Source organism: Ilyonectria robusta (assembly GCF_021365365.1).
Source record: "Ilyonectria robusta strain PMI_751 chromosome Unknown BGZ61scaffold_3, whole genome shotgun sequence".
Classification (NCBI taxonomy): domain Eukaryota; kingdom Fungi; phylum Ascomycota; class Sordariomycetes; order Hypocreales; family Nectriaceae; genus Ilyonectria; species Ilyonectria robusta.
The window spans coordinates 2649206-2662718 of NW_025764437.1; the positions used below are offsets into that span (position 1 = coordinate 2649206).

General features: G+C 51.5%; 5 protein-coding genes across 5 annotated transcripts; 3 read left to right on the plus strand and 2 right to left on the minus strand.

Moving 5' to 3' along the window:
• Positions 1-457: 457 nt before the first annotated feature.
• BGZ61DRAFT_136380 (uncharacterized protein) lies at positions 458-921 on the plus strand. The gene has a single exon (XM_046237228.1). The coding sequence runs from the start codon at positions 593-595 to the stop codon at positions 836-838; it is 246 nt and encodes an 81-aa protein (XP_046109967.1). The 5' UTR covers positions 458-592; the 3' UTR covers positions 839-921.
• Positions 922-3276: 2355 nt separating this feature from the next.
• On the plus strand, positions 3277-3678 carry BGZ61DRAFT_584986 (uncharacterized protein; the record flags this gene model as incomplete). Its single annotated transcript, XM_046256382.1, has 1 exon — positions 3277-3678. One exon carries the CDS (start codon positions 3277-3279, stop codon positions 3676-3678), a length of 402 nt encoding a protein of 133 aa, XP_046109968.1.
• Positions 3679-5618: 1940 nt separating this feature from the next.
• On the minus strand, positions 5619-6992 carry BGZ61DRAFT_136466 (uncharacterized protein). Its single transcript, XM_046237231.1, has 2 exons — positions 6252-6992; positions 5619-6188 (listed from the first exon to the last, which is right to left on the minus strand). Exons 1-2 carry the CDS (start codon positions 6872-6874, stop codon positions 5966-5968), a joined length of 846 nt encoding a protein of 281 aa, XP_046109969.1. The 5' UTR covers positions 6875-6992; the 3' UTR covers positions 5619-5965.
• A 1875-nt stretch (positions 6993-8867) lies between these two features.
• BGZ61DRAFT_383015 (lethal giant larvae like, C-terminal-domain-containing protein) lies at positions 8868-12222 on the plus strand. The gene is made up of 3 exons (XM_046242679.1): positions 8868-9041; positions 9139-11240; positions 11294-12222. Exons 1-3 carry the CDS (start codon positions 8923-8925, stop codon positions 12016-12018), a joined length of 2946 nt encoding a protein of 981 aa, XP_046109970.1. The 5' UTR covers positions 8868-8922; the 3' UTR covers positions 12019-12222.
• Positions 12223-12233: 11 nt separating this feature from the next.
• Positions 12234-13474, minus strand: BGZ61DRAFT_560923 (uncharacterized protein). Its single transcript, XM_046255798.1, has one exon. It carries the CDS (start codon positions 13165-13167, stop codon positions 12262-12264), a length of 906 nt encoding a protein of 301 aa, XP_046109971.1. The 5' UTR covers positions 13168-13474; the 3' UTR covers positions 12234-12261.
• Positions 13475-13513: the final 39 nt, after the last annotated feature.

Genomic DNA, 13513 nt, shown 5'->3' on the forward strand with positions numbered 1-13513 from the left:
CGGATGGCAGATGGCAGATGACAGATGGATCTTCGATGCGCCAAAGCGTGGAGACGCCGGCGCCCGGGGAAAAGTGGTGCCCCCACTGCAAATCCCCTGGGGTCGGGTCGGCCTGTAGTGGGATGCTTAAGTCCAACGGGGATGGTGCATCTCGAAAGTGTTGCAACCACGAGGAATGTGACCCTTTGGGATGCGGAGAGTTCTAGGTGTGACGGTCTCGGGATGAAAGAGGACGGGATGGTTTCTCTCACGGTCGCTGACCAACGGAACCATCGGCGTTACACACACTGTGCATCACTTGTCTCAGCCACCATGTCATGATTCGACCGCGCGCCGAGGACCGCATTGTAGCCAGTTAATTCTGTCCGAAGTCACAGTCTGCAGTATTCGTGTCATGACAGTAAAAGATCCCCAGAGAAGTATATTGGCGATAACATAACCACTGCTCGGACGAGACGTGCAGCGTTGAACAATCGCTGGCTAGTTTAAAAAGACAAATGAGTGCGAGAAGAGAATAACCCCCCAGCATCCACAGAGGGATCGCCAGCAGGGGTAAAATGACAGGGAATCATAAAAGCTTCATTGATTGTCAATGATCGTCCACTCGTGGACAGCATCACGACGAACTAAACTGTGCACCAATATCCTTATAGTCTATATTCGTGTTGCCAGTGCCATTCGAGCGCAACAGTGGGACAGCCGTTGGAGCTTGCCCAACCCCAGCGACCGAGCTGGTGGCGGAGGTGACACCACTCAACGCATTGACATCGCGAACCAGCAGTGCCGTGCCGGCAACGTACGACAGATCTTGCATCCGCGCATTGACAGGAATCTGTGAGCCCCCGGTGTATGTGGGCCGCGGGGGATTGGTGACTGACCCTCGAGTTGTGACGTCGGCTTGTCGGAGGGTGGGATTTGCGGAAGTAACACTGCGTTTTACAGTTTATGTTAGTGGATGGTCTCTCAATGGGATGCGTTTAAACAGGCAACGATGGACATTATAGAAGGAGGGAAAGTATTGAATAAGAATAGGAGGAGAGCCTTGCCTCGGGTTCGAGCCCTGAAGGACGTTCATCGACGACGTGGTAGACATGATGGTTGTTGTTGGGTGACGGTATGCGTTTGGTGGTTTCTGACGTTGTTCGAGGTAAAAACCTTGTTTCCGGGATTTCCCTGTCGTTGAAGGTGTTTCCAGGACAGATAGATTTGGGGAAAAGAGAAAGAAGCAAAGAGGATATATAAAATGGTTCGAAGGGAAGAGGAGAGTCGAGCGGGATGGTAGAGGAGTGCTGAAATTGCGGGAGGGAGGGGCTGAACAGATGTTATTGTGCGGTGGGAAGGCCTCAGACCAATCAGCTACGTCGGCCTCGCTAGGTTGAGTCGGCTGCATGGATCCTGTCCTCCTGTCTGCCATCATCCCTCAGCGGCCGCAATTTTTGCCTCCACATGCAGTATGCCAAGATCGATGCACCGGACTTGATAATGGGTAGCCAAAATGCAGGAGGGGTTGAACATATGTTATTTTGCCGTGAGAGGTTATGGCTAATCAGCTTCGCCGCCGTTGCCAGGCTCACTCTAGCATCTCGCCAAGCTATTGTGATTGCTGTGCATCGCAGCACGGAAAATATAAAAGAATAGCAAAAAGCGTCTTACCTATAAGTTTGATAGAAGGGAGGGTTCAAATGGCCAGTAGCTGGTGGTGGTTGTCGAGATAAAGGTCGGTGCAGCCGTGTAAGTCGTTGGGACAGGCTAGGCTTGAGGCGTGAAGGCACAATCAAGGAGTTTGCAAGAGACAACTGAGCCGCGGTGGGCGAGGATGGAAGGAACATGTAAAACAAAGTAGAAATGGACTGGGACGAGAAGGGATTTATATCCCAGAAGCACCGAGCGCGAGGTCTTCTTCTGCTTCTCCTGACATCTTGTCATTGGCTTGTCTTACTGGTACATGGTAATGTAGGGTGCAGCACTGCGTCATCTAGCGGCAAAAGCGAGCACAATCTGACGGCCGGGAACAGTGTGGCGCGAAATCAAACCGACCTCTTCTCTTTCGTCGGCGAACAAACCATGACTGTCAAACGTCCTAGACTGACCGCATGCTGCAATGATAACTTCAGGACTGGAAAATCTCACGGTGGGGGGGATTTCTTCCGTTGTCCGATCAGTCCATTGGCGCTCTTTGAAACTTGTCATTGCATTCATTGCACTGGCTTGGTCCAGCTGGGCGACGGCCGTACAAAAAGGACGAAGAGTGCCCTAATCTTGGGCCAATTTAGCAATGATTTCATCCTTACCGGCGCTCGACCTTTACCCAAGCCTTCTAGCTTCTATGATGGTGTTCGATTGGCTGGCTGGGGCTCGAGAGCTAGCATGATGATTGCGAGGCCGCATACCTGTCGCACGGGATGTGGGTAGGTCCCACATCCGCCCTTGTTCGACCGTCCGACCGGCGCGAGGGGGCAGTGCCATACCCCGACGCCTCATTGAGTAAGTGGCATCCTTTAACTGGGCAGTACTTACCTGCCTTACTCCAACGCTACGGAGGTGTATAGTTAGTAAAAGGCAAAAGAGCGGTTTGTCCCTCACCCGGACGCCTTCGTTCGTCGACCCTCAGGCTTCCAACGGTATTGACGCCCCTCCGTGTCCGTCTTCCCCAAGCCTTGTAATGGGCCGCACCGCCGATCGGTTGACGGTTCCACAAGCGTCCGAAGCACTGGCACGGCTCAGGACCTCCAACAGACAAGGATCGTGATAGGCCGCGGATTGTGGGTTTGCCAAACGGGGTTGACAGCTGCATCATGGTCATATGCGAACTTGCGAAGCGATTTAGAGTGCCGAAGGTATAATCAGCCACGACCGGATGCTAAATATTATTCTCCGACCCTTCCCCTAGAAAACAGCAAACCGCTTTTCCCGTCACCCATGGCGACTTGGGATCCTCGTCTAGCGCGGTCGACAAGACGCTGCGAGATACGCTCTGCTATGCCCAATTGCGGGACTATATCCTGCTCTTTGACGATACCGACGTCTTTCTCACACAATGAGATTGTAGCGGTGGTAACATTGAGCCCAACGCTCTCGCAGAAGGTAAGACTTTCCCTTAGCCATCAGCCCCAGAACGAGCGCCAAATCCGCAACGCAGCGCTGATAGCCGCAGGCCTTGCCCTAGAAGATAAGGACGCGTCAGTGGAAAACGACGGCATGCCGGCCACCCTAACCACCGACCACTTCCGTTCAGTGCGGGAATGACGACCGAGTTTGAGGCCTACGAAGTCCACCATGAAAGGCGACGAGACGTACTACGCTAGAATACGTCGGGATCGGTACGATCACTTCCAGGAGGACGAGTGCACCGAGGAGTTCGCACACTATCCGGGCTATTCTGACGTTGAACAGTTTGCAATGCCGCAAAAGCCAAAGGTAAAGAGCTCCGTGCCGGGGTCAGTGGAAGCCAGACGAAAGGGGGCATCAAGAGTGGCCGGTACGCCCGATAGGAGCCGTGCTTCAGCTCCACCACATTCCAACAGAGTGAGTTCCAATTATCACAACTCGGCGAAGTCGTCTGCTAGACCGGCTCGCCCGGGGCAACGGCACCGATGCCCCTCACAAGAACTCGAGTATAGCGACGAGGTGGCCGAAGACATGCAAGATAACTTCTCTGAAGAAGAGGAGCTCGAGTAGCAGGGTCACGGTAATAGTACTCAGACCGGCTAAAGGGGAGGTAGACCGTCGCCGTTTGCGACGAAGTCGGATCGGTACGTCCGGAGTCAAGGTAGGTAGGTCTGACTTGAAAGAAGAACCATCCATCCAACTCGTCAGAACATTCCCACCCTTATTAGCTACAGTTGCTATTGCGCAACCAAGAGGTTTGTTTGAGGAGAGACGCGGTTGATTGGACAAAGGATGTTATTTAGTTGCGAGACCTAATTCCAGGAGAGGTTTGACTGTTTACATACAATTGAGAGTGCAACTGGAAGAGATTGTTGCGAAGTCTGCGATGACCTCTCCTGTAGACAACAGACAGCCGCCGATGACAGAGCGGCTGCTGGTGGCATAAAACCCCAAGCACCTAAGTATTTGATGGAGTTATTTTGGATAATCCCGAGTGCTGGCGCGAATTGGGTGTTGGTGTAGTGCGGTGGTTTCCCGTACAAGGTCCCAGCCCTCCGCCAACCTATTAGCCATATGCTTGCGAAATTATTGTTGATTCTGTCACATTTCTACTGTGATGAAGGAAGCGCAGTCATCTGTAAAATCGCCCAGGATGAGCTACTGAAATTAAATGCAGATGGGTAGACGCATGACGCTTTTGATAGCTATTTTCTTTTTTGATACAACGTCAAGTTTCACCTCATGTGGCACCTGTGCGCTACGGCTTCTTCGCGCTCAGGTACAGAACTCTCTCAGCTGTGAGACCTCATGGCAATAGGCTCGCTCAATGAAACCTAGCCAAGGAATGGATTGACTAGATTCTCTCTCACCTAGATTACGGATTGATTCTGTCATCCGTGGCGAGGCCTGTCCAACATGTGTGCGCACTGGTTCAAGACATGCGAGGCAGCCAGGGAGTCAAGCTTGGTGACTATATCTATATCTATGCGCACCGGTGCTGGAGGCAACAGCTTCTGCAGAGACCAAAGGGAGAAAATATTGTAAGGGGCTTGATGAAGATTGTAATTTACTGATTGACTGACTAGCAGGCCCTCCCAGACCAGAAGCCAAGTCGCCCCTCTACGACTGTTGCGCTGATGGTAAGCCCGTGGAACACGAAGCACACACTGAATAGTCACCGAGAAGATCTTTAATGTCTTTTAGGGCCCAGTTCCATATTAATCCAGGATAATTCTTTTTAGACTTACATCGCTGCCTCACCGACATGCGGTGACAGGTGGCGGTCAGTAAATCATTACTCCTCGATTGTCAGCATGGGCATCTTCATATCGGCGTCTTAAATATCCAAGTTAGAAGGCTTGAGTATATTAAACCTTGACATAATTCAAACCCAAATTTGAGAGGAGCATGATCATGTTCAATGCGTTGGGTAGTCCTCACTGTGGAAGGCTGAATCAATCCATGAATTTCAAGTGACTGCGTTGTGTGAAATGAACGTCTCTGGTGCCAATTTGATGATATGAAGCGTAAAATATTCAGCCTGCCAGATTAAAGTTTTTGATATAGCTTTCCTTCTTTCAACATGATGTGCCATATGATCTATGAAAAGAAATGTTGATCATGACACCGAGAAATCCGTGTGTTTTTAATATTATCGCCTGTTGTATCATCCTCCAGGCCTAAAGCAGTTAGTAATATCTTGTAAAGAGCTAAAAAATAATAGGAATAAAAAAGTCAACTCGATTGATTTCTTTTCAGCACTCGCTGCATGGAACATTCGCTTAATATGTGTGGAATCTTGGCTATTACGTACCCACCCATAACACATGTATATTAACCAGCATCCTGCGTCGATTTGCGTCGCTTATGTTTGACAGGAGAACTTTCTAGATCATCCCAGTCAATATTCATCTCAGTTATTGCATCATAAACAATGACAGCTACTCGAAATCAGGTTTTCTTCATAGAAATCTGTGGTTGAGAGCCCGACGCTATCGTCCGCAGCAAACATCACTCCTCAAATTTCATCTACCCTTTCACACGAAAGACTTTGCAATTCTTTTTCTTTTGATTGTCGGTATGGGTTCTCAAGCATATGCTTGGGAGTGCCGACTGGACAGCCCTACATACCCTTGTATATCATAATCATGAAGTAGCTAAGTACTGTGAATGGAGTTCTCATATGATTCCAAATCATGAACCCTTTGATAATGTGCAGAAAGAAACCCCTGTCAATCAACTTTGGAACCGTTCCCATGTCCTTCTAACAATCCAAACCTTACAGTTAATATCAACATTCGAGTGCCGTCAGCCTCGCATCTGGAAGAAGAGTCACATCCGTAGTACTCTGTGGTGTTTATGAGTTAGTATGCGCCGTGCGCATGTGTCGATCGAAGTTGTCTTTTCTACTGTAGACATGCCCTGCGGCAGCCTTTCGGCAACCATCTACAGTGCATCGCCATCCCTCTCCCTTCCGGTGTGTACGGACATGTCGCGAGAGGTCCTTTTGTGTCGCAAAGGCCTTCTCGCAGCCCGAGAAGAGGCAGGAGAAGTATTTGATGTGGTACTTTTGGTGTTTCCTGTGCAAGATAATGGTTAGCCTTTTGGGCACTCGCATAGCGGTGCAAGGGAGAGGCTCTTACGCCAAGTCTGAAGGACGGCGGAACTCCTTTCCGCAGTGACAGACTTTCCGTTCGGTACTCTCAGCGGTACCCGCCCAACTATAGGATTCGTCTCGGGGACTTGATGAGATCGAGGAAGTCCTGGTTGGGGACATTTGGATGCCGTCGGTTGGGACGCTCTCGCCATTCCTGTGCGGCGGCCAAGAGTAGTGTTGGCAGTTATCGGTGGAGTCTAAATTCCTGTTGTCTCCGAGACGATACTCAAAGCGGTTGATTGAGTGGAATCGGTTGTCAAAGGGTTTATTACGAGCATCGTCGAAACGAGGCTCGGGTTGCATCGGCTCGTAGGCTCGAGGTGTACCTTGGTTTGCCCATTGCTGGGATCGAGAATCAAGGCCTTGGTTGAAGGATTGGCCCGTAGGCAGTCCATGGGCAATTTCGATTGATGAGTGATACATGGTAATGTCGTCAGAAGGTAGGTTCTTTGTCTTTGTTCGATGTGTCGGTGGTTGATCACTTCGATCTACGGAAGGGGACTGGGGGGAGTAAATAGACGCATCCCAAACCTGAACCAATGCGAGGCTGCCCGGCCGTGGTTCGATGATGTCCCGCAGGTTGAGTGCGTTGGGATACTGCTTTAACATGGGGCTCCATCTTGGGTTATCCGGCAGGCAACGAGGCTTTTGGCATCAATTGGGCAAAGTTGTGCCAACATATCCCACGACGCGGATAGGAGGTGAGGCTTGCGGCCCAGAAAGGGGCCAGTACGACCAAGGCGTTTTCATTAAGAGACGGTACCGCTGTGTCAGGCTCAGTAGCAGGGGCCTGATGCCCAACCGACGTGTCGATTTTCCAGGCTGGATTCTGATCAACCACAGCCAATAGAACTCCCAGCCTGCGGTATTGGTGTCCAATTATTCATTTAGGGCTCGTGGCACTTCGCAACGCATTCATCGGTGCCTTCACCGAAGCCATGCATGACATTCCAGCCAAGGCCCGGCACCTAGAGGCATCGGGAGTGTTTGATGTCAATCATGGGGCGGGGGGGTCAGCCAATCTCGATTCCCAATGCTACGCAGCGCCCGCTTTGGAATATAAAGGTTGCAGCGTCCCAACTCGATGTCGGGCGCGAACGATGAAGGCCTTACAACGAAGGGGGTGCTAGGACTCGTAGGTTGCCAAAGGCAAGCAACTCTCGACGACAGCTGTGCAGCGACCTCGTGATCGTTGGCTGAAGGATTATTCATGTGATGGAATTCGGGCTTCATTGCTGACGAGTTGGTCCGCTACAGCCCTGCCCAAAGCCATCCCCAATCACGCATTGCCAATGCAACTTAATTCGCCATCAACGTTCTCTCTTGTCTCATTTCTTGACCGCCTGCCATCCCCTCGCAATGCTCTTTTCTTTCACACCAGCCAGGTCCCGGCTTGGTTACTAGTCGTCTCGAAGGTTGTGTTTAAGGAATTGATTGTTTTTATTTTGCTTTTATTCCCAGTGCTGTTTGGGCGTTGTCATGGGCACTTCGTCGTGATGCCTGCTCTCTTAAGAGGGTAGTCGAAATAGTCCTCACTTATGAACTTGACGGCATCATTCAATCGCCTGATAACCGTGGTGCCGGTCTTAGAAATTCTGCCCACTATCAAGCCCATTACCGATAGCCCTGGGACAGAGACGATCCTACCAAGGTCAGTGCGATCCCCGGATCGGGTAGAGCGGCGCTGTGATACATCAATCGGCCAGGTGGTGTAACGCTCAAAAGAAATGCTGTCTAAGAGAAAACATTGACCACGCGATAACGTCATGCAGCAAACTGCTTTGGAGTCTAGGACTAGAGACGTATGAAAGGATTCCGTGTACCATCTTCACCGTTTCACGACGGTTTGCGCCCAACGGTCAGATCCACAGCGTCTGTCGGGACGAAGCAATTCTAGAAGGAATGGAGCCGGTCCACATTGAACAGTGAGATAGTACACATCTTATTCGTTTTGGAACGGCGTTCTACGTCCCTCGGGAAGCGGTTAAGCGATTATCTCTGTCAAAACTTGGACTCCTCAATCCGCTCAATGCCACTCTTCAGACCGCTCAATGCCACTCTTCAGACCGCTCAATGCCACTCTTCAGACCGCTCAATGCCACTCTTCAGACCGCTCAATGCCAACTGCCAAGGTGCTGAGGCCCTGCCGCATTTCCGCAGGTCGTCTTGGCGGCTTAATTCAGTCGCTGCAGCGGGTGGCACTGACCGGTGTGGGCTCCAAGTTTGGGGCTGTGTGCAGTACAGTAGCTCTGCGCTGTGCGCTGTGGACCAATGTTCGTTCGGAAGCTCGGGGTGCCAAGCTCTCGCCGGCTATTGGATAAAGAATGGATGGATCGCATCAGCTTCAGAGCCAATGGAGAAGCTAAAAAGTTGGAGAACAAGAATGCCGATTACCTACGTCTGTGGTTTGAGGTAGACGGTGATTCAAAGGAATCTTGATGGCGATGGAGATATCAATCGGCAAGCCCGGCAGTATTTGTAGCACCCTGGAGGAGGACAGTGTACCGTGTCACTATATCTGAGTTTTCGCACGGACCGATCCTCCCTGATGACGTTGCTTCTGGGCCAAGACTCTTGGGAGCTCCCATGCTTTAACCCCACCAAAATGTGCCCATCTCCCAGCTCGCAACCATTCCACCTCCTCCATCATCGACAAGATGGCTGCCTTTCTACGAAGCAAGCAGACGGGCATGCAGAATGACCTGTCTGCGAGCATCCGACCTGAGCTTTTTATGCCCGATGACCAGGCCCGCTATGGCATCAACTCCCAGATCAGGTTTGCCCCGCCTCCGAATCCTCCGCTGCCGCGTCTTGGCCGTGCTCGCTGGCCGTCGCGTTTGCGTCCTTGTCGCTAACGCCATTGTGTGCTGTAGCTGCTTCGCTTACGATCCCGTCCAGTCGCTTCTTGCGATAGGCACGAGCGAGAGCAAGTATGGCCCCGGCAAGATCTCCGTTTTTGGCCAGCGTCGTGTCCAAAAGATCCTCGAACCGTCCCGACACACTTCTTTCCAGTTCCTTCAGTTCAGTGGAAACCGACTCATCAGCATCGACAAGAAGAATGAGCTTGGGATATGGAATCTTGACACGGGCGAGCGACTTTATTCCCTCGTCATCGCTGGCACTGTCGTATCTCTGGTTGCAGACCCCATGCTGGACTGGGCCTTCATCGGCCTCCAGAACGGAGACGTTTTGGCATATGATCTGGACCGTGGTAGCCTTGCCCGGGCTTTCCGGTTGCCCAACTTCTGGAAGGAGAAGGACCCAAGCACAAAGGTTTCCAGTCTCGTCTCGATATCGCTTCACCCCAGGGACATTGGGAAACTGCTAGTGGCATATACCAACGGAGCCGTTGTCTACTCCTTCAAGCAGAGTCGCGCAGTTCAGTTCTACGAATATGTCTTGCCGGCTGGCGCCCCGGGTGGAAATGGCATTGCCATCGAATCAATTAGAAAGCCAAGGCTGACCCATGCGCTCTGGCATCCCTCTGGTACCTTCATCCTCACGGCCCACGAAGACGGCAGCTTGGTCTTTTGGGATCCCAAAGAGGAGAAAGTGGTTATGGCCAGAACACTAACAAAAATGAATGTGAACCAGCCAAGCCCCGAATCCGAAACACCAGCCACAGAGCCCATTGCCAAGATTGCCTGGTGCTGCAAGGAGAACTGCGACGACAGCGGATTGTTGATTGCTGGCGGACAGCTTTCTAACGCATCGCCAAAGGGCTTGACTTTTATTGATCTTGGCATCACGCCCATTTATGCCACATCTTCGTGGCAGATTCTGAGCGCCTATTGCCATGGCAAGCGTCAAACCACCTTGCCTCTTCCTTTCGGTGCCCGGGTAGTCGACTTTCTCATGATCCCCCGGGCTTCGCCTCATTTTTCCGGCGCTCAGGATCCCATCGCAATCATTCCTTTGCTGTCCTCGGGTGAGCTCATTACGATGAGCTTTCCATCTGGATACCCCATCAGCCCCACGAATCAGCTTCATCCTTCCATCTTTTTTGTCCATCCCTTCATCACGAAAGTCAACGTATCCAGTTTAGAGCGACCCAGGTGGCTATCCATGATGGAGAAACGGAACCAGGGGGAGCCCATTTTGAAGGGCGGCGCCGAAGGACCTCGGCCACGCAAGAGATTTGAGGAGCGCACAATCATCCAGGCGGCCCATGCGGATAGCATCATTCGAATCTGGGATTCAGGCCATGCCGACGACATCGAAAACGGAAGCCAGCTCCAGGTTGATGTTGCTCGAGCACTGGATCGATCTGATGATATTGAAATCACCACAATGAGCATGGCAACCAGTACCGGCGAGTTTGTTGTCGGAACGCGCACAGGTGAAGCGATCATCTTCCGGTGGGGAGCGAACCGATTCTTTGGCAAGGAGCAGTCGCAGCAACTGGATCCAAACCCCAAAGGATTGACTGATATCAGCTCGAGGGCAGAGCCGACCCTCAAAGAGGGCCTCCAACCTTTGGTCCTGTACGAGATGATGATGGGACCTATTACAGCCATGCAAATATCCAATGTCGGATTTGTGGCTGTTGGATCCGAACTTGGCTTTATTACCCTGATCGATCTCCGTGGTCCAGCAATCATCTTTCAAGCTCCGATGACAGATTTTGCCAAGCAAGACAAGCGCTCGTCCTTCCTTAGAGGACACCACTCAAGCTCTGGGCCACCCAAAGAATGGCCAGTGGTGATTGAGTTTGGTGTCATGACTCTAGACGATGACAAGTATTCCAGTATCTGTTGCTTTGTGGGAACGAGCTTGGGCAAGGTCATTACTTTCAAGCTACTCCCAGGTAACAACGGCGCCTATTCTGCGCAAGTGGCGGGCTTCGTCGCATTCGATTCCAAGGTTATTTCGCTCAGTCCCATTGATGCGGACACTGGGAAACCTGCTGCTGCTACCGGTCAGATAGTAGCGGGTCTTAGAGAAGGCCATCAAGTTAATGGCGTACTCGTGGCAGGTGAGTTTGCCAAACAATAGCTTTGTGGTAAAGAAGTACTAACTGAATGATAGTCACACAAACTGAAATCAAAATTTTCAAGCCAGCCAATGCGAAGGGGGCATCCAAGGAGTTTGACGACATCCTGTGCGACGCCGCGAGTGTTGCCGAGCTCGAGCTGCAAGGATTTGCGGTTGTCGCAACTTTTGGTGACCGAACCGCGCGAGCATTCTCTATCCCTGGCCTCAAAGAGATCGGCAAGGCTGATTTGCCAATGATCGACAGCAGCCGCAGCACGGCTTCTGTTGTTACTCAAACTGGTGATATCTTTGCGTGGTCCGGTCCAAGTGAACTGGCAGTCATCCACGTCTGGGGTACCGGAAAGCCTCCTCAGCAATCTCCCGATACGCTGATCAACCCGAAAATAGAATGCCCACCTCGCCCAACAATTTCAAACTTGCAGTGGATTTCGGGTACCCAGTACATATCGCCCCCTGACCTAGACCTACTAGTCGGCGGCCCCGACCGACCACCCAGTAAGCGAATGATGGAGGCGGCAGCAGCAGAGCAACGTGCTGCTCGAACCGGTGAAGCTGGACCTGCCGGATCTAGCCAGGAAGGTTGGGGAGACTACCTTTCGAGACAACTGAACGAGCGGACGGAAAAGCTGAACATGATGGGTGATAACATGGATAACCTTCAGGAACAAAGTGCTGGGTGGGCGAACGATGTGAACAAGTTCATTGGCAAGCAGAAGAGAAATATGGTGCTAGGTGGGCTCAAAGGGAAATTCTTTTAAGGGTTTCTTTGAGAGAAACAGTTCTTTGGTCGAGGAATTACCCTGTTGATTTGGGGCATGTCAAACAAACAACTCTAGCGTGATACCAGGGCCGCTCTTTCAATATTATTTGGCCTAATTTAAAGTGGGAGTCTATAAACAATCGCGATTAGCAACCGACCTTGGGTATTTGAAAACATCAACCCCGATGCTGTACTATCTGTCAATCCAACGGACCCAAGTCAACTAAACCAGCACCTGCCTTCATGGTTCGACGATGCGAACCCTTGTCTCCCGTTCTCTCGCGAGGACTTGATCCATGGTGGGAGAGGCGATCCTCGCCTTCTTCGGTTCGTTCACTTGATTGACCTCGGGAGCGGAGAGGACTGTTCCCATGGAATAACAAGATTCGAGGTCGGTATCGTCTCCTTGGAAAGGCCAAACTGTGGCGTCTTCGTCAAGATCGACATTGTCCCATTCCAAATCTGGTCTCTGCTGCTCTTCGTCCCCGCCACCGAGTCTTTCTTTGCGAGCCTTGTTGGGGTCCGAAAGGAAACTTTCTCGTACAATGTGCTGCCGGGTACCTTGAGTTGGTTTGGGGCTGTGTTCGGATATCTCGGTAGCCTCATTCGGGAGGTTCTCTTGAGTCCCCCCAAGTTCAAATGGCTCGGATTGACGGAGGGATCGATGACTGGGCAGAGGTCGTGGACCATTGTGAATTGGTTCAAAGCTCGATCGCTCCCGTGCATCATCCCCGCTAGGTGGGTGCTCAAACAGGTCGTGGTATGTCTCTCCCTCTCCACTGTTGCCAGAAGGCGGAGATTTAGCACTGGGTGGCACAAGTACAGGAAGCCTGGAGGCCATTCGTCTAAGCCGTCGGTTTTCCCTTTCCACGACACGGTTTGCCGCATTTGCCGAGTCCAGCAATGCCTGGATCCGGGCTTCTTCAGCCTTTGCATCATTCTGATGCTTTTGAAAATCGGCAGATACCTCCATTAGTTTCTTCGATGACGAACTATTCCACCTCCGGTACACAAGGGCAGCGAATGCCAAGACTAGTACCAACGGGCCCAGGACAATCAAAGCGGCTATGTAAGCCGAGTCCTTTGCCTCGTCTGCTCGGCCTTGAATCGACCGAGCGTCCAGAGAATCCAGACGAATGGCGGGCATCGTGGGCGAATATCGAAAGCTGTTAATGGAGTAGTCAGAGCAAGCTTTGGTCGTCTAGGTGGTTCGGTGTGGAATAGAAAACAGAGACATGGCTAACGAGTAACTGGACGCCCTTAAATGTAGTGCTTGGCTCTTGTGAAGCCAACTCTGTCCGGAGAACAGAATGGGCAAAATGCGTTACACATCTTGTTGTTTGCGGGAAACACATCTGCGGCTGAAAATGCAATCGATGATCAGACAGCGCAGAACCCTTTCGTGAAGCCATTGAAGCTGTTCTAGTTCGGATGGCGTGAGTTCGGGATGTTGGTTCACAGGTGAAGATATTGCCCCATGCGCGATAATGTCT